The following is a 19011-nucleotide window of genomic DNA, read 5'->3' as shown; positions in this document are numbered from 1 at the left end:
CAGACAGACTCTCTCTCTCTCTCTCTCTCTCTCTCTCTCTCTCTCTCTCTCTCTCTGCCCTCCCCTCTCCCGCTTCCTCTCGCTCTCTCTCTCTCATCTTTTAAAAATATCTTCCTTTCTGATCTGTATAAAGATCACAGCTCCCCATAACCATAAGAAAGAATAAGAACTTTGCAGGTCTGTTAGACAATGACAATATTCACTTGAATATAAAATCTCAGGATTATCTCAACAGCCATTTTAGGCATTGCAGACCATTTCTCAGTTAAAAACAATGCATTAATCTCTAAAGAAAAGTAATCAAGTATAAGATTAATAAAGGCACCAACCATTTTTCTTAAAATAACCTGTTCAATAAGAAAAACAAAACTTATTCATTAATAAATTATTTTTTCATTGATTCCAAAAATCATGCCATAGGTGTTCAATTTGGAGACCATAAAGGTGAATAGGTGAATCTTCCAAACTTAGGGAACACACAATCCTTTAGAGAAGACAGACATGCAGAGAGATGCCGTTAGGGGCAAGAAGAGGAAATACAGGTCTAAGCAGAGAATTCAGAGAACACAGTGGGCTTGGAGGTACCAAGTTATCATGGACTGGGAAGTAACATCTGGACCCGATTTGAAGGCAAAGTAGCAATTCCCATCCTCTACTTCCTTCCTGGGCACTCCCCTCCCTCTATCCTCTGGTGTCTTCCTCTTTAGGCCAACTGGTTAGCCCCAACAGGGGCCTTTGTCCTTGCTCCTTGTGCTCTGGATGCCAAGTCCAGGATTCCCAGCTCAGGCACCCTGAACCGGTTTCTGGGGCCAGCAAAGACTCATCCGTGTGCTAAACCAACTGAGGGTTGTATGACCCGTAGTGCCCACCGTTCAACCTGCAGGTGACCTGAGGGGACTGGATGATGCCTGATGTGTGGGCCTTGCTCACTCCAGACAGATGAGGCTTGGAAAAGAAGAGTGGCTTCTCTTTATACTCATGCTCCAGGCCTTGCAAATGTTAGGAGTTTCTCAAGTAGAAAAGTGAACCAAGCACACAATAGAAACAGGAGTGCTTGTCCTGTTGGGCAACAGGTGCCAACCAGTGCCCCAAGACCATCGTGCCCTGGAGCAGAGGGGGCGGGGAGGGGAGCAGCAGGAAATGAGTCTGAAGAACAGCTAGACGTGACCTTAGTGTCCAGACTTTACCCACAGACAGTGGAAAGTGAGGCGAGCATCAAAATCAGATCTGGATAATATTTGGAGACGAGGAAAGGTTGGACTCTCACAATCACCTAAATATTGGCTCCTAACAACCCACGGGAGCCAATCTTTAAAATGTCAGGAATTTGGGGGCGACTTGTTAAATTTCTGACTGCTGTGAGCCAGTCACTAAGATACAGCCATTATTAAACTATGTACATTTACAAATAAATTGTACTTCAAAGCAAAAGCAATCAAAACATATCACGTTCTACTTTACCACACTTCAATTGTTACCTGCATTCACACCTCTGTGCACATCAATCTTGTCTATATTGTGGAAATGCCATACAATGGTGTGTTCCTGCTGTCTCTATGCTGCATTCAAGGGTGGCAAGGGCATAGCTTGAAATTAGCTGTAGTAAGAATATTTACAACACAGGAATCAGCAAACCATACAAATCAGGAGAATTTGCTATCCCCAGTAAAGTTGGCTGTTAAACCATTCTAATACAGCAGCAAGGCCATGAGCAACCATGCAGAGCCAGGGGACTCGGTAAAGTCGTCTTTGGTCACCTGCTGTGTGCTTATAAATCCATAAGGTGGCACTCTGAACAAAAGAATCAAAGTGTTAGGGACGGTGGGGGAAATGTCATAAATTGAGCTCAAGTCTTTATGAAGCATCAAACTTGAGACAAGAAAAATGTATATAAGTCCACAGAGTCTTTTCATAGTTTTCTTAAACTGTGCCCTAGAATGTTAGGCCTGCACACAGCAACACGAAGCCTGATAACACACCCTTGGGGAAGTATGATGTTTTTCAGGAAGTCACGCAACCCCGACTCTCTGCACATCCTCACTGCCTGTCCACTCATGGCTCCCAAACAAGTTCCCTGTCCCCTCCCCGACATTAGAGGCCAACTTAGTGCTATGTTTGTATAGTTCCTGGGTTTCAGAGTAACTTAACAAAAACCAGATGATTTTAAAAGAAAAGATACAGAGGAGTGTCGGATGGAACTGGACCCAATTCCTGATTAATCGTAAATGTATATGTTAAAGATAGTGATTACTTATTTCTCCTGGGATGTTTGAGGACTAGATAACATTTCATATTAAAAGTGCTTAGAACTATGCTCAGCACAAAACACGTCTTCAAAGAATATTAGCAGTGGTTACTACTCCTTTTTTTACCAGACCTTGGATCAGAGGTCTTTTTTTTTCTCTTCTTTTTCTGGTGCTGCCCTACTCTCCATCCATGTCTTTTCCAGCTCAGCATACATAATCAGCTCAAAGAAATGGCTGACATATCTATAATGTGAAGAAATTTCAAGGCACCAACTATACAAAGTTGAGATAAATCACAGGTTTGTATTGCAAAGTGGGGTACACATATTCGGAAAGCATTAAGCAGTCCTTTTAAGAGTCTTTCTGGTCTCCTCCTTTAACTCCATGGCTTTCTTCTTTCTGCCCCAACTCCTGGGTTAAGGAGGTGCTTCTGCTTTCCCCCCCATGTCCTGAATTGAGCTGTTTACCATCCTCTCTGTGAGACATGGTCCTTCTCTGGACCTCGAGATTCCCACTGTTGGTTTCCTGCATCAGAAAAAGCTAGAATGCTCACGAAAAGGCCTGTTTCCGGGCTGCACCAGCACTCTTCACTGGCTCCCTAGGCAGTTATCAGGTCCTAAGGTTTGAAAGTCACTGTAGGCCCTAAACAGCTAGTTTTTATTTTTTTAATTTATCAAGCATTTCCTGAATATTTACTACATGCAAGGATGGAGTAGAAGCTGGAGAAAGAGAGAAAGTAGGCTGGACCTGCTCCCGAAGTTGGCTCCTACAGACCTTGTATCTTATCTGCATCAGTCATTGCAGCCCGGAGCACAAAGCCTGGGAGAAGTACAAACTTTTCCACCCACTGTTTGTATAAAAAACGGTATATTTTTTGCCTTTAAATCTCATTATCATATCAGAACTTGTTACAGTGCTCAACCCTTTTTCAGTTCCAGGGAGCATGTGTCTTAAAGCTAGTTATTTCCTTTTTCTTTAAGAATACAATATTTTAAGAAAAACATTCCCCAACAGGTCTGGGGAAAACCTGCTGGCCTTTGAATGAGAATTTGTAAAGCCCCAAAAGCACACATTTATATTTTTATAATTTAATTTTTCCAGTCTCTTTTGAGGTAAAAGAGATCTCAATTAAAACCATTTTAGAAAATGAACTTCTTACTAATTGTAACATTTCACAAGTTCTGTTCTTTAAATTTGGCTGCAGTATCATAACAATGAAAGCCACACTTTTTTAGTACCCGATTATCTCAACTGTATCTCATTTCTCTCCTTAATTTGTCTTGTTCTTAAACATGCGGCAACATATACGAAAGAAAAATAAAAACTTATCATTTGGAAGGGAAAAAACTGTAAATGATAGATTTATGCTCAATCTTTTTGGTTTTTAATACAACCTATAAGACCATGTGGTGCCTTCTTCACTTAGGAGTCTTTATCAGAAAGAAAACATGTCTCTTTTCTTTTCACAGAATATCCAAATACGCTTCTTCCATGAGCCCTGCCGAGGTGGACAGAGCAATAGAGATGGCGCTGCAGGCCTGGAGCAGTGCTGTTCCTCTGAACTTCGTTAAAATAAGCTCCGGAGAAGCTGACATCATGGTGTCTTTTGAAACTGGAGGTACTAGTGTTTCTTGGATTCTGTCTACTAAAGCAAAGGACTCTTCCTTCTACATCTCTAATCCGAGCCATCAGCACAGTCCTCCATCACACAGTGCTATGACAGGCAGAGGCCAAAAACCTTGGCAAATTCATGATCTTCATCTGGCCACAAAGCAGAGCAAAAGGAGTTCTTAGCATCTCTTGTCATCATCACACTCACTAGGACAGACTCACCATAATAGGCTTTCAGTATGGTTTTACACCATTCGTGGACAAATTCTGTCAGATTTCACTTTCCCATTGGTGGGCCAGGGATGTAGTTCAGTTGTGCCACACCTGCCTGGCAAGCACGAGGTCCTAAATGGCTAGGAAGCCACCTAACCTCATCCTTTCCTGGGATAATCTTCAGCACCATAACCCTCTTTCATATTAGCCAAGAATCCCCCCCACCTTGGGCCTCACTGAAGGAAATAAATTCCATAGTGACCTCCATGCAGTTTTCTCCCTGTAGCAATGGGTAAGAGAGTGACTATCTTTGGGGAGGTGAAACTTGTCCCTTTGTTCATCCCCTCACTCACCCTGGAAGAAGTACAGCATGAGTTTGCACAGGGAATGGTGGAGAGCTCTGAGAAGCTTCAAAGGAACACCAGGAAAGACGTAAGTAGGGGAAGGCCAAATGGCCTATGGGGTTCCTTTCCCTCCTTTGCTTCCTGAGGTAAGTCAAGGTAAATAAGAAACACTGTCTCTTCCTTCCGCAGACAATGTTTCTGAGAGTCCTTGATATTTCAAGTGCTGATCTTAATCTTAATATGATGTCCTATGGGAAAACATCCTTAGGCGCTAGGAGAGATATAAAGCAAGTCTTTAGAAATGGCCCTAAATGTAACCTAGCCCTTGGAAAGTTCTGTTTCTTACAGAGGATGAAAGCCACGCGATGAAGTGGCAGGACTGTGACTCAGGGCAACTTTGGGGGACATGGCATTGATGTGTGGCTCTCTCTTGATTTTTCAAGGTGTGCCCTGTCCCCTAACACAAAGGCTGGTGAGGCCACTGTTGCGATGAGTCCAGCAGGACACGCAACCTGATCAAACTCCATTGGACTCAGACCTGAGAAATGGTGTATCTGGACTTTGTTTTGATTTTTACAAAACTGAGCATCCTCCCTACCAGGCTAAAAAACTGTGAAATGTAGCTTCTACTACATTGCTCATTTTGTCCTTCTTCTGTTTCTGTTCACGAGCTGATAATTACAGACAGTAAAACCAAAGTATGGCAGTACCTAGGTTCACACATCCTTTTGTTTGTAAACGGTTTTATTTACAAACAGATGGATTTGGCAAAATTTTATTTTTGCCTGCAAACTCTGCATTGGGTGACAAACACGACTGAAGTCATCTTTCAAACAAACACAAACATGGCCATCTTTCCAAAATCTTAGAACAAATTAAGTTCATGAACTGAGGTACTACTGTATATGAAACTTTACAGGTCAAGGTTTTCCTTTATTACTTGGGTGAGTTTTATACATGTGGGCGTAACAAGTTACAGATATTGTCTTTTTTGATACATTCTTAAATTGAATTTATTGTGTGATAGAAACAAAAGCAGGCTTATTTGATTTACTACTGCTGCCTCAGCTAATTATGTTTTGGTTTTTTTTGTTTTGTTTTGTTTTGTTTTCTTATTGAGTTTATTGGTGCTTTTTAGGTATACAGTACAGTCACATTCATCATTGGGATCTTGTACCTTTACATGACAGGTCTTGGTTCTCATTTTTACCCCATTCCCCTTTTCTCCCATTACCCCCTCCACCCTTACCTATTTACAAAATCCTTGTTTCCATATTTTCATTTTCTCATATTTTTTCTTTTCCCTTATTTCCTTTCCCCTACCCTTTCCACTTCCCCTACACCTTTAGCCTTTTTCTTCCTTTTTCACATTGTCAATTATACCATTTGGATCTTATTTACACCTTTAGTTTTTCACACCAGAAAAACTATTTAGTATTTACACATGTGTGTCTTATGTATTTCACTTAAGAGTATGGCCTCAATCTGCATCCATTTTCCTATGAATGAATCTAATTTCTCATTCTTTATGGCTGAGTAGTACTCCATTTTATAGAAAAACCACATCTTATTTATCCAGTCTCCAACTGATGGGCAATTGGGCTGTTTCCAAGTTTTAGCTATTACAAACTGTGCCACTATAAACATGGGTACACATATATCACTGTGGTAAGATACTTTTAATTCTTTTGGAAAGATACCCAGCAGAGAGATAGTTGGGTCAAATGGAACTTCTAATCCTAGTTCTTTGAGGTATCTCCATGTTGGTTTCCATAGAGGTTGCACCAGTCTGCACTCCCACTGACAATGGAGAAGGGTTCCTTTCTCCCCACAACCCCGCCAATATTTGCTATTGGTTTATTTCTTAATAGCAGTCATTCTTTGTGGGGTGAAGTGAAATCACAGAATTGTTTTCATCTACATCTCTCAAATGAACAGTGATGTAGAACATTTTTTTCAAATATTTATTTGCTGCTTTTACTTCTTTTTCTGAGAAATGTCTGTTCATTTCAGATGCCCATTTTTGAAGCGGGTCTTTATATTTGGGGCAGCTGGGGTTTTTTTTAGCTCTTTATATTTTCTAGATAAGAGTCCATTGCCAGAGGAACAACTGGTAAAAAATTTTTCCCAACATTGTAGATGCTCTCTTAGCTCTGTTGGTGGTTTCTCTTGCAGTGCAGAACCTTTTTACTAAGATGAGATCTCAGTTGTTGATTCTTTGTGCTTGTTCCCATGCTACTGAGGATTTGTTCTTAAAGTCTTTTCCAATGCCAGTGTCTTCAAGAGTTCTGCCTAACTCATCTTCCAGCAAATTTAGTGACTCTTTTAATATTTAGATCTTTAATCCACTTGGATTTTAGTTTAGTGCATGGTGAAAGATAAGGATCTAGTTTTAATCTTTGGCAGGATGAAATCCAGTTTTTCCAACACCATTTATTAAAAAGGCCATCTTTCCTTCAGTGAGGATGGTTGGCTTCTTTGTCAAAGATGAGGCAGCTGAGTACCTCTGGAGTTGTTTTCATATCTTCCAATCTATTCCACTGATCCACAGGTCTTTTTCTTTGCCAGTACCATGCTGTTTTTATCACAGTGGCTTTGTAGTATAGTTTAAAGTTGGGAACTGTTATACCCACTGCCATGTCTCGGTTGCCTTGGATGGGTTTTGCTATTCTAGGTCTCTTCTGGTTACAAATGAATTTGTTGGATTATTTTCTCTAGTTCTGTGAAATACACTGTTGGAATTTCAATCAGCAATGCATTGATTCTGTATAGCAGTTTTGGTAGTCTGGCCATTTTCATTATGTTGATTCTTCCTACCCAAGAGCATATCTTTCCATTTTCTTATATTCTCTTCAATCTCTTTTTTCAGAGTGCTATAGTTTTCAGTGTAGAGGTCTTTTGCTTTCTTTCATTAGATTGATTCCTAGATATTTCTTTTTTTTTTTTTTTTGGATGCTATTGTGAAAGGAATTGTTCCCCTAATTTCTCTCTCAGTGATTCTGTTATTTGTATACAAGAAGGCTATTGATTTTTGAGTGTTGACCTTATTTGTATCCAGCTACTCTGCCAAAAGTGTCAATTGAGTCTAGAAGTCTTTTGGTGGAATTTTTTGGGTCTTCTATGTAGAGTATCATATCATCAGCAAGTAATGACAGTTTAATTTCTTCCTTTCCTATCTTTATTGCTTTAATTTCTTTCTCTAGTCTAATTGCTGGGGCTAATGTTTCCAAAACTATATTGAACAGGAGTAGAGATAGTGGGCATCCTTGTCTTGTTCCTGTTTTTAACATGAAGGTTTTCAGCTTTTGGCCATTTAATATGATGTTGGCTGTTGGTTTTTCATAGATAGCCTTTGTCAAGTTGAAACAAAGACAATCTATTCCAATTTTCTGCAGGATTTTTATCATGAATTGGTGTTGAATTTTGTCAAATGATTTTTTTACATCTATCAAAAGGATCATATGGTTTTTGTCCTTGACACTGTTAATATATTATATTACATTTATTGATTTACATATGTTGAACAACCATCCTTGCATCTCTGGCATAAATCTGACTTAATCAGGGTGTGTGATCTTCTTGATGACCCTCTGTATTCTGTTTGCCAATATCTTATTAAGGATTTTTGCATCTAAGTTCATTAAGGAGATTGGCCTGTAGTTCTTTCTTTTGATTGGGTCTTTCCCTGGTTTGGGAATCAAAGTAACACTTGCTTCCACGAATGAATTTTGAAGTATTGCTTTCCTTTCAATTTCATTAAAAAGTTTAAATAGTAGTGGCAGTAGTTCTTCTCTAAATGTCTTGTAAAATTCAGTACTGAATCCATCCAGACCTGGGCTTTTCTTCATTGATAAATTTTTAATTACATTTTCAATTTCACTGATTATAACTGGGGTGTTTGGAATTTTTTTATCTTCTTTGTTTAACTTTGGTAATTCATAAGTATCTAGAAATCTGTCCATTTCTTCTGTTTTTCATTTTATTAGAGTACAGGTTCTCAAAGTACGTACTGATGATCCTCTGGATTTCTGCTGGATCTGTTGTAACTTCACCTTTTTCATTCCTAATTGCATGGATCTGAGCCTTTTCTTCCCTTTTTTTTTTTCATAAGGTTGGCTAAGGGTTTATCAATTTTATTTACTCTTTCAAAAAACCAACTCTTGGGCTGGGGATGTGGCTCAGTGGTTCTGCCACCTGCCTTGCAAGCACAAAGGCCCAAGTTTGATCTCTGGTACCAAAACACAAACAAAACAAAAAAACAACTATGATATTCATTGACTTTTTTGTATCATTTTCTCTGTTTCTATTGCGTTGATTTTGGCTCTGACATTTATAATTTCCTCCCTTGTATGTGCTTTGGGTTTTTCTTGCTCTTCTTTTCTAAGAGCCTAAGATTCATCATTAGGGTGTTTATTGGAGCTCACTCTGTTTTCCTAGTGTGGTCATTCACTGCTATGAATTTTCCACATAGAACCACTTTCATGTCCTATAGATTCCTGTATATTTTACTGGCATTATCATTTATTTGTAAAACCTGACTAATTTCTTCTTTAATTTCCTCTGTGACCCATTGATTGTTCAGGAGAGTGTTGTTCAATTTCCATGTGTTGGTGGAGTTCTTCCAGTTCCTTATGCTATTATCTCCAGCTTAATTGCATTATAGTCTGATAACATGTGGGATAACTTCAGTTCCTTTGCATTTATTTAAACCTGATCTATGAGCTAGTATGTGGTCTATTTTAGAGAATGACCCATGTGCAGCTGAAAAGAATGTATATTCTGATTTTGTGTGGTGAACACTCTGTAGACCTCTATTAAGTCCATATGTTCAGTTCTAGTATTTTGTTGTTGATTTTTTGTCTAGATGATCTGTCTATTTGTGATAGTGGGGTATTTACTTGCCCCACTACAATTGTATTAGTGCTTATTTGGTTTTTCATGTTCCTTAATATTTGTTTTATATAGCTGGGGGAATTAATATTTGGTACATACATATTTCTGATTGTCAACTCTTCCTCTTGGATTGTTCCAAGAGAGACAGGGTCTCTCTATATACTTGAGTCTGACCTGGAACTCACTATGTAGACCCAGGCTGGTCTCAAACTCACAGAGATCCTCCTGCCTCAGCCTCCCAAGTGATGGGATTACAGGCATGTGCCACCACGCCCTGCTGTTGTTGACTCTTTTTAATTTTTCCCCTTCTCCCCTTAGTTACTTGCCTTGCCTAACTGATTTGCTCTGTTGGGTCTCATGGTTTTGTGACCTTCATTGTCTTTTTCTAGGACATTGTTGAGAGTTGTTTAGAGTGGTTTGGTATTCATGAACTTTCTCAGGTGATCTTTGTCATGGAAGTGTCTTATTTCCCCATCCACTTTGAAGGAGACTTTTGCAGGATACATCAACCTAGTTTGGAGGTTGTCTTCTTTTAGGGTTTGAAATACCTCACTCCAGACTCTCCTTGACCTGAGTGTTTGTGTTGAAAAGTCTTCTGTGCTTCTGATGGGTTTTCCTTTGCATTTGATTTGTTTCTTTTTCTCTAACTGCTTGCAGTATTTTATTTTTCTGTTGGGTTTCTGTGATATTGACTATTATATGTGTAGGTGTAAACTTTTTTATCATGGCTATTTGGAGTCCTATATGACTCACTTATCTGTATGTCAAATTCTTTTGCTCTGTTTGGGAAGTTTTCTGTCATTAATTCTATGAACAGCTTTTTTTAAGTCATTTGTATTTTCTCCTGCTATGTCATGGGTTCCTATTAGTCATATGTTATTCTTTGCATCATTATCTTGTTGGAATGATTTCTCATGATTCCTTAATGTTTTTAAGAGACTTCTCTTTTCACAGTTACTGAATGTAATCCTATCTTCTATATCTGAAATTCTGTCTTCACATTCATTTATCCTGCTACAAAAAATTTTCAATAGTTTTTAATCTCCTGGATATCTCTTTGAATATGTTTCATGGATTCTATTTCTTTCCTGTGTTGGGCATTCATGGTTCCCATTTCTTTCTTATACTGGGTTTTCATGGCTTCTATCATGGTCCTGAGCTCATCTTTTTTTTTTTTTTTTTTTTGTCAGTTTCTGTTCTGGAGTCTCTAATCATGTCTTCATGTCTTTCATTGTGCTTACCATCTCTGTAGTTATCTGGGAAATTACTTCTGTTTTAATTTTTCTAGAGCCTGGTTGATCTGTTTTGTTACTTCCTGTGCTATGAGTTCAGGGTGTCTTGATGGTTGATTGTCAGACTCTTTCACCCCATTTACCCTAGAGTTTGCTGTTGGTGAACTGAAAGTCTGTCTTTGTGTCTTGCTTAAGTGTTTTCTCATTTTTATTTTTGTTGTTGGGCTATCCTTGGTTTAATTCCTGGGTTATTACTTTGATCTTCCTGATATAGTCGCTCTTTAGCTTTTGAGTCTCTAATGACTCATAGACACTCTCATTTTTATAATATCAGAAAGGACAACTCATTAAATCAGTCACAACCCTTTAGACCAATTGATACAATCAGCAACACAATAGCATCAAGCACAGCTTCAAAAATTGACCATTTGTGGTAGTTGTTCAGCTATCACCTTTAAACCATGTGAATTAAATCAAAATCGAGGAGCAGCCCAAATATATTTATAGTCAATGAATTCTTCAATATAGCAACTTTACCATTGAGGATGAGAACTTAGATGGAGTTAGGAGGAGAGGAATAGATAGGTAGAAGAACAGTAAAAGGTTTCAAGTGAAGCCAGAGGACACAGGATGATCACCGAAAACTTTAGGAAACTGTTAAAGACAAGAGGGATAGACAGTGTTCAAGAACAAGGGCAAGAATAGAACAATTTAATAGTAATAGGGACTCACTTTCCTTTGAAACTAGTGACCCTCGAGTGAAGGAAAAAGAGAGAAGAAAAGAAAAGAAAGGAAGAAGAAAAAACAAAAGAGAAATCCAAATTAGGGCAGAAACAGGAACAGAAAGGGAGATGAAGAATAATATGGGGGAGCAAGAGACAGAGTGGGAAAAAGAAGACAGAAAAAAAGGAATTTTCAGAATGGAATGAGGACAAGAAAGAAGAAAAAGAATTTGAAGAGCCTCTTTCAGGGTATATCTCTGTTGTCACAATAGACAATGTGTGCAGCAATGTGCAGAACTGAGTCCTTTAGTCTCAGCTAGCCAATAGCAGACCCCTGAGATTCAGGCTGAATTTGGGCTGCAAGGCCCAAATTGAGCTCCCTGACCTCCTGCAAGATTGAACTTTGTCAGGTTCTACTACAGGCTCCCTCTGCCCTTTCTTTGAAGATACTCAAAGTTCTGATGGAAGGTGGTGATACCTCCAACTTACCAACTATGGAGGTCTAATGTGCCTTTATTGCAGTTGTTCACTTCTGTTTTATCTTCTGGAGCTCAGTAAAATGACCTTGATGATCACCTGTGCCTCTGCAGAGTGGATTCAGGAACTGGCACAATCAGGAGGCCCGAGAGCTGGTGGGGAGGGGGGATTATCTTGCAGAGGCACCCATGTGGCTAACCAGTTCTCACCAGTCTGCTAGATGCAGGCTGGGGAGAGGGTGAGCTCATTGCATGGCTGCTCAGGGGTCCTCAGGGGTCCATTGGATGCTGCCCGGGGTGAGGGCCAGCTCAACAGCTGGCTAACCAGTCCTCAGGGGCCTGCTGGATGCAGGCCAGGGTGAGGGTGGGCTCACTGCCTGGCTAACCAGTCCTCACTGGTCTGATGGATGCAGGCCCAGGTGAAGGCAGGCTCACCACCTAGCTAACCAGTCCTCAGGGGTCCACTGCATGCTTCCCAGAGCAAGAGCCAGCTCATCACCTGGCTAACCGGTCCTCAGAGATCTGCTGGATGCAAGCCGGGGCAGGCTCCAGCCAATTATATTCTGAAATCCCATTCTGCCAACAGGTTCATATTCCCATCAGTGGACAAGATTGCTGTGGAATGTCCCTGTGTTCTTTCTCCTTTTGTAATACATTGCATATTTATAATCCACTCTATGCTATGCATCCTGCTAAAGAGAATAATGATGTTTTCTAATTTTAACTCATTAATGCAGCATTAAATAGTCCTTTTTGTTTTTCAATGGGCATTCACTGATAAGTGAACTTCTTAATATAAAAAAGTCAATATAAAAAGTAAATTTAAACATCAATACTATTCACAATATCCATTCTCTGTGCCTCTGAAATGCTAGGACTTGACCATCTTGGCATTTCCTGTTGTTTAGATCACGGAGACTCCTACCCATTTGATGGGCCTCGAGGGACTCTAGCCCATGCATTTGCACCTGGAGAAGGCCTGGGAGGGGATACACATTTCGACAATGCTGAGAAGTGGACTTTGGGGATGAATGGTATATATGCACAATTCACCATAACCTGGAAAATATTGTACCTTCTTCTGGGCCTCCATCATGAAACCTTGAGGTTCAACGTCCCAAGCCACCCTTTAACTAGGGGGGCTGGCTAAGAAAAACAAGTAAGCCAAAAATCCACAGGGGAACACCATAAGGGAAAAGATCCACTCAAGATTATACTGTAGATTTGTCTGATGATCTGTTTCATAGTATATAATCTCAAGAACCAGCAAACCCCTCCTCAACACACAACTCTTTTTTTCAGCTATGTAGCATTTATTGTTTCTTATTAGTGCTTGGGAAAAGGCCACATTCAAAAATGACCTAAGGAAACTAGTATATCCTGAAACATGTCATAGGGATGGGAATGAAGATTCCAGAATAACATGCAGGTCATCTGCAAATCTTCCATGTGAAATGTGTGCCTGAAAAGGAGTAGTCTGTGACAGCAGAAAGCTATTCAAGCATTGGTGGCCCAAATTTGTGTATTACTGCAAATTTCTTTGCCACTATTAGCTCTAATTCCCTCTTTTATCAAGTGTTTTCCCCAACCCTAACAGGGGTAAAAGAACTAGATTAAAGTCAGCGAAAGTAAGTGTCAGAATAGACTGCCAAACTGAATAATCTAGGAGATGTTTGGGGCATAAATTCTCCTGTAAAGACACAACAGAGAAAATAAAAACCTGTGCTGATGCTGTCTTTCTTTCTCATATTGTTTAGGTTTCAATTTATTTACTGTTGCTGCTCATGAATTTGGCCATGCCCTAGGCCTGGCCCATTCCACAGACCCATCAGCACTGATGTACCCAACTTATAAGTACAAGAATCCCTATGGATTTCGCCTCCCTAAGGATGATGTGAAAGGGATCCAGGCCTTGTATGGTATGATGACTATACTTCTTTGACCACTATCCCTGAAAGTAACAGGCATTCAGTCCCCAACTTAAAGAAAGTCCATTTTTCCAGGAGTTACCTGCATAGGTAAAGATTATGCTATAGACCTTAGCCCCGGTGATATCTTTCTGTGAAGAGCTCATTTACAAGTTGTAAAGATTGCTTTCTTTTTTCTTTTCTTTTTTTTTTTTTTCTTTTCTTTTCTTTTTTTGTTTTTTGGTACCAGGGATTGAACTCAGGTCCTTGCGCTTGCAAGGCAGACTACCGAACTGCTGAGCTAAATCCCTGGCCCTGCTTTCTTTTTTCTTTTCTAATATGTGCAACTAAATTTTTCATGTTTCCTCCAAAACATTCTGGCAATGGCTGGACATACAGCCATATTTTTTTCTGTAAGTCAAAAGTTACACAATGGAAGAACATGAATAGATTTTATAGTTCATATATATCATGTTTACCCATTTGCACATAAGTCACCTTATCTTCATAAAAATAGCTATGGTGACAATAACTCCACCACTCAGGTGTACATACAATCTGCATTTAGTGGAACATGATCACATGTATCACTTCATGCCACCTTCACGACAAGGCTGTAGGTTGTGAAGTGTTCTCCTCACTTGATAGCTGAGAAAGCTGAGGGTCAGAAACAGTTAAGGATCTTAAGATATTCAAAATTACATCATGTTAACATTCTTTCAAAGGGTAAGAAAGGATTATTAGAAATTCTATATCCAGTTTTCCTTAAGAGCAAAACAACATGAGAAGTAATCCTGAAATATCCTTATACGTTGACACTTCTCTTTAATGAATAAAAAGGCAAAAAGAAATAGGGATTTTTCCCTCAGGCCTTGGAGACCAGGTTCTCCAGCCGCTGCTTGTCAGAACCTCTCCCAATCCTCTGGGCCTAACAGATCTCAAGGGCCACATCTCCCAATGGCTCCTGCCTATTTGCAGGCCAATAAGCTGACTAAAAGAGGTGTGCACATCTACAGAAAGATGCCACTCAAGACACAAAAGACAGAATTAATCCAAAAAAATCTTTAGCGAGCTCTAATTTCCAGAGAGATCAGTCAGGTGCCATTTCCACCACACTGTTAGAGACAGGGTAATGCTGTAAATGTCTCAATTTTACAAACTCTTCAGAGCATCCATGGCAGAACTCCAAAGTGAAGCAATTCTCATGGACCACCAAGAAGGGACAAGCCCATATACTTGCTGAGGCCAGTCTCACCAGGCCAGGAGCCAAAGCACACATTTTGACATGATCATTTAACACAAGGAAATAAAAGGTAAAAATATGGCTTTTCGTTGCTAGGAAGCAGGCACATCACCCACTCCTGACCACCTTTTACTGATTGATCCTCCCCATGTTTCCAGTTTTCCATCTTCTTCCAAAACCTGGCCTCTGACTCTCATCCCATTGCAGACCCCTCCTCTACCCCTGATCTCAATTTATCTCTGGCCCTTATCAGGCCCTGGATTCTTCCCCTTTCCTCATTCCTTCCCTGATTCTCACCTCAGGCTACCACAAGCTTCATCAAAGAGCTGGGGTCTGCTGGGGACAACCATTAAGGCAGCCACAGGTCATTCTTCTATAGCTGGCAGATGCAGTGAGCAATGCAAACACCAGCAGCTTCCCCCAAAGATGGGTCCCAGTTTCACAAGCAGATCCACCAGGAGATACCTTTAAAAAGCAAACATCCTGTGAACTTCAGCTCTACTCAGTCTGTCTTCAGTGCTTCAAGAAAGACTTAAGCAGAGGGCAGAATGCCGAGGACTATATGGAAAAAAAGTAAGACAGTTCTAATCTTCATGGTAAAAATAAATTAATTACAATGAAATAATTAATAACAAATTTTAATTACAGTATATTTCTAATTCAGAGAATCTGTAGCTACCAAGGAAGTTATGAAGACAATAGAAGAATAGAAACAATTCTTTTAAACATCTACTATGTGCTAAGCTTTACAGATATTGTTTAATTCTCACAACACTCTTTGGAAGTAAATCCTGTAATTACAATTCCTATTTTATAGTTCAGGAATCTGAGTCTTTAATAAGTTAATATATTTGCCTAAAATCACACAACTCAGCAAGTAGGGAAGCCAAGATTCAAACAAAGGTCTGTCATTGACAGCCATGCCTTTATGGCATGGTCATTCACAGAGTGAACTTGCACATGTTCTCACAGATCCCTAGAGCAGAAGTGTACAAACTCTACATTCCTGGTATGATTTTTTTTTTTTGGTGTGATACCAGGGATCAAATTCAGGACCTTGCCCTTGTGAGGCAGGGGGCAGAACCACTGAGCCAAATCCATGGCCCCTCCTGGTATGCTTTTGACCAAGATATTTTGAATCCTAGGGCCTCGGAAACCATTCCTGGGAAATCCTACTCTTCCCCATGGGCCTCCTCACAAGCCATCCATCCCTGATATCTGTGACTCCAGCTCATCCTTTGATGCTGTGACAATGCTAGGAAAGGAGCTTCTGTTCTTCAAGGATCGGTAAGCCTGAAACATCCCAAGAGCTCTTGTCAGGCCTCAGCTCACCTCCAGACTACCATCACCCTGGAGGTCCTTGTTGCTGGCATGTCTGAATATCAGGAAGAAATGGTATCTTTGGTGATAATAGTGTAGACAGCAGAGGTTTCGTGGTACATATAGAACTTCCAAAGCTGGTGTTTGTTGAGCACCTACTATAGCCTTGGTGCTGTGCTAGATTCTTTCCATACGTGTACAGTATTTCTTCTAACCCCTTTCACTGTAGAAATTAGAATCTCCTATTTACAGAGGAAGAAGTTAGCTCAAAGAAAAGAAGCATATTTTGCAAGGCGACAGTTAAGTGGCTGAGCTAAGATATCAAATCAAAGTTATATGATATCTGTTTCGTGTACTACTATGTGGCTAATAAGAGCACTTAGTAAATACTCAATAAATAAATATTCTTCAGTGAATGAATGTTGGCTAGCTGAACAGTTGAACATATAGGTAGATGGATGGAGGGATGGATGGATGCATGGGTGGGTGAATGAATGGGTGATGGGTGGATACATAAGTGAGAGGACGATTCTAAGGTAAGCACTCTTCCCATACTCCTTTTCTTCAAGGCCTGTCAGCTTTCCCACATCAGTTAGCAATAGGTAGCATACAGAAAACAGATTCCTTTCTGTCACAGTCTGGCTTCTCAGGGAATATGGCTGTCATCTCCATGAAACTGGAAATTGCAATTACTTCTTTCTGGGGAGAAAAAGAGAAACAGTAACAATTACCTATATTCCTCCCTTTACTGGAGACAGAGTTCAAGCATACCAGAACAGACAGAGAAGCTCAGGAATGTGTGTGTACGACATGTTTTTCATTGGAAAAGTGTTCATTGAGCCTACATTGGGTATGAAGCACTCTTGTAGTATCTACAGAAATAAAAATAGATTAATGCTCATTCCACCTTTGCATACCTCATAATTGCATGAGAAAGTACTTTCATAAATCATTCCAAAACAGTGTGACACATGCTGTATAAGGCAGAGCTAGAGACAAAACAGAGAAAAAGCACCTGGGGAGGTCCAGAGAGAGCTTACTAAGGAAATGAGGTCTGGAAATTTTCATGTTTCTCTTGAGATAGATCTGTATGCTATTAATATGAGTGATTTTGTTCATTCAGAAAAAAAGTAACAAAATATTAAAGACAAAGCATCACTTGCACAGAATCTTACACCAAAAATATATTAGTCCACTTGAGCTTTCCTGACAAAATACCTTCGATTGGACAGCTTAAACAGAAATTTATTTCTCACACTTCCAGAAGTCCCAGGTCAAAGTGCTTACAAGGTAGGTTTCATCCTGAGGCCTCTTCCTTTGGTTTCCTGTAGGCAGCCAACTTCTCTCTGTGCCCACATGACCTCTTCCTAAGTGTGGAGAGAAAGAGAGAGAAAGAGCAAACCCTCTCTCTGGTCTCTTTTTCTAAGGACACTAAATTCCACCACCAGGACCTTCACTTAAGCTTCAGCTCCATTACTTCACTTAAGCCTAATTATTTCCCCAATACCCATCCCCAAATACCATCAAAATGGGAGTTAGAGCTTCAGCACATGAATTGGAGAGACACAAACCTTCAGTCCATAACACAGAATAATAAGACAGCTAAGCATGCTGTAATATGTCCTCCCACCCCTTTTCTCTGAATTGAAAGATATGTGTTGTAAATAAGAGACAGTGGCAAGGATTTCCAAAAATCTAAGATTTTACTGGTTGTGTTGATTTATAAAATTTTTTCACGCAACTATATATTTAAATAAATTTTAATCTTTATACATTATATATTATCACAATGAATAGATATAGCATTACTTTTTTAACCAATCCTATACATATGAGCATCTATATTGTTTCCAATTTTTAAAAATTAGGAGCATCTTGAACTAAATCTTCAATAATAGATAGCTATTTAGTTCTCAAAGGCAAATTACAGCAGAGCTCAGGAACCCAGGCTTTCTTCTCAGATTAAGCAGGCTTAAATCCTGGCCCTCCTCTTACTGAGGAGGCGGCCTTGGGTGTGTAACATTCAAGACACATAGAAAGTGTACAATAAATGGCAGTTGCTATTTTCAGGAGTGAGAATAAAAAAATAGATACTGTGGCATGAAAGCTTAGGGACAATTTGGGATATTTAGAGAACCCAATTGGTTTCTTTTTATTCATCCTTACTATTTTTTAATTTTTTAAGACTTATAATCATTGATGTCATTTCTATTCACTGTTATCATCAACCTAAAACAACATCACAGAGAAAGTCTCTGTAAACAAACAGCAAGTTTATTCGGGAATAAGAAGGGGACTGTAACCCAGGACACTTGCTGTGGCAAATCACAAGGGCATCTGAGGAGGTGAGAGCAAGGGGAGAAAATTATCTGAAGCGAAGTTGATTAGTCATGGAGGCTCATTGCAGAAGCCAGAGATTACTCAATGATAGATAGCACTGATTGTTGCTGGGGAGTTGTTGTCATAGAAGTGACTTGTCTGGAATGTTTTTGTGCTGTCAGAGAACTCTTGAAGTAGTTCTCAGCTCTGACACACCAAGCATAAGATTCCCCTCCCTTGTGAGCTCCCAGCTCTACTTTGCTTTGCATCTAACTTAAGTGACTACATCTTGGCATTGGCAGCTTTCGCTTTACTGAAAAACAAACCAAGCAGAACTGATAGGCAATGGCCCAGAGGTGACGAGCACAGTATAGGGCGGGAGAAGCTTGGGACATGAGGCTAAGGAGCACCAGCTTCTCCAGAAGACAACATCGTCACATACTGAAATAGCAGGTAGCACTCACTCAGCAATGAAGAAAGGCACT

The 19011-nt window shown here is 39.8% G+C and overlaps 1 protein-coding gene across 1 annotated transcript in view; it reads left to right on the top strand.

Moving 5' to 3' along the window:
* Window positions 1–19011, top strand: part of Mmp20 (matrix metallopeptidase 20) — a 53734-nt gene that overhangs the window by 6469 nt on the left and 28254 nt on the right. The window contains exons 3-6 of the mRNA XM_010642049.1: window positions 3716–3864; window positions 12646–12771; window positions 13495–13656; window positions 16033–16174. Of these exons, the coding sequence (XP_010640351.1) occupies window positions 3716–3864; window positions 12646–12771; window positions 13495–13656; window positions 16033–16174 (579 nt within the window). The remainder of the gene's footprint in view (window positions 1–3715; window positions 3865–12645; window positions 12772–13494; window positions 13657–16032; window positions 16175–19011) is intronic.

This window comes from Fukomys damarensis, unplaced genomic scaffold, assembly GCF_012274545.1.
Source record: "Fukomys damarensis isolate Sample0158 unplaced genomic scaffold, DMR_v1.0_HiC HiC_scaffold_16, whole genome shotgun sequence".
Taxonomy (NCBI): domain Eukaryota; kingdom Metazoa; phylum Chordata; class Mammalia; order Rodentia; family Bathyergidae; genus Fukomys; species Fukomys damarensis.
Note: the sequence above shows the minus strand (reverse complement) of the source record. Positions and strands in the feature narration are given on the sequence as shown.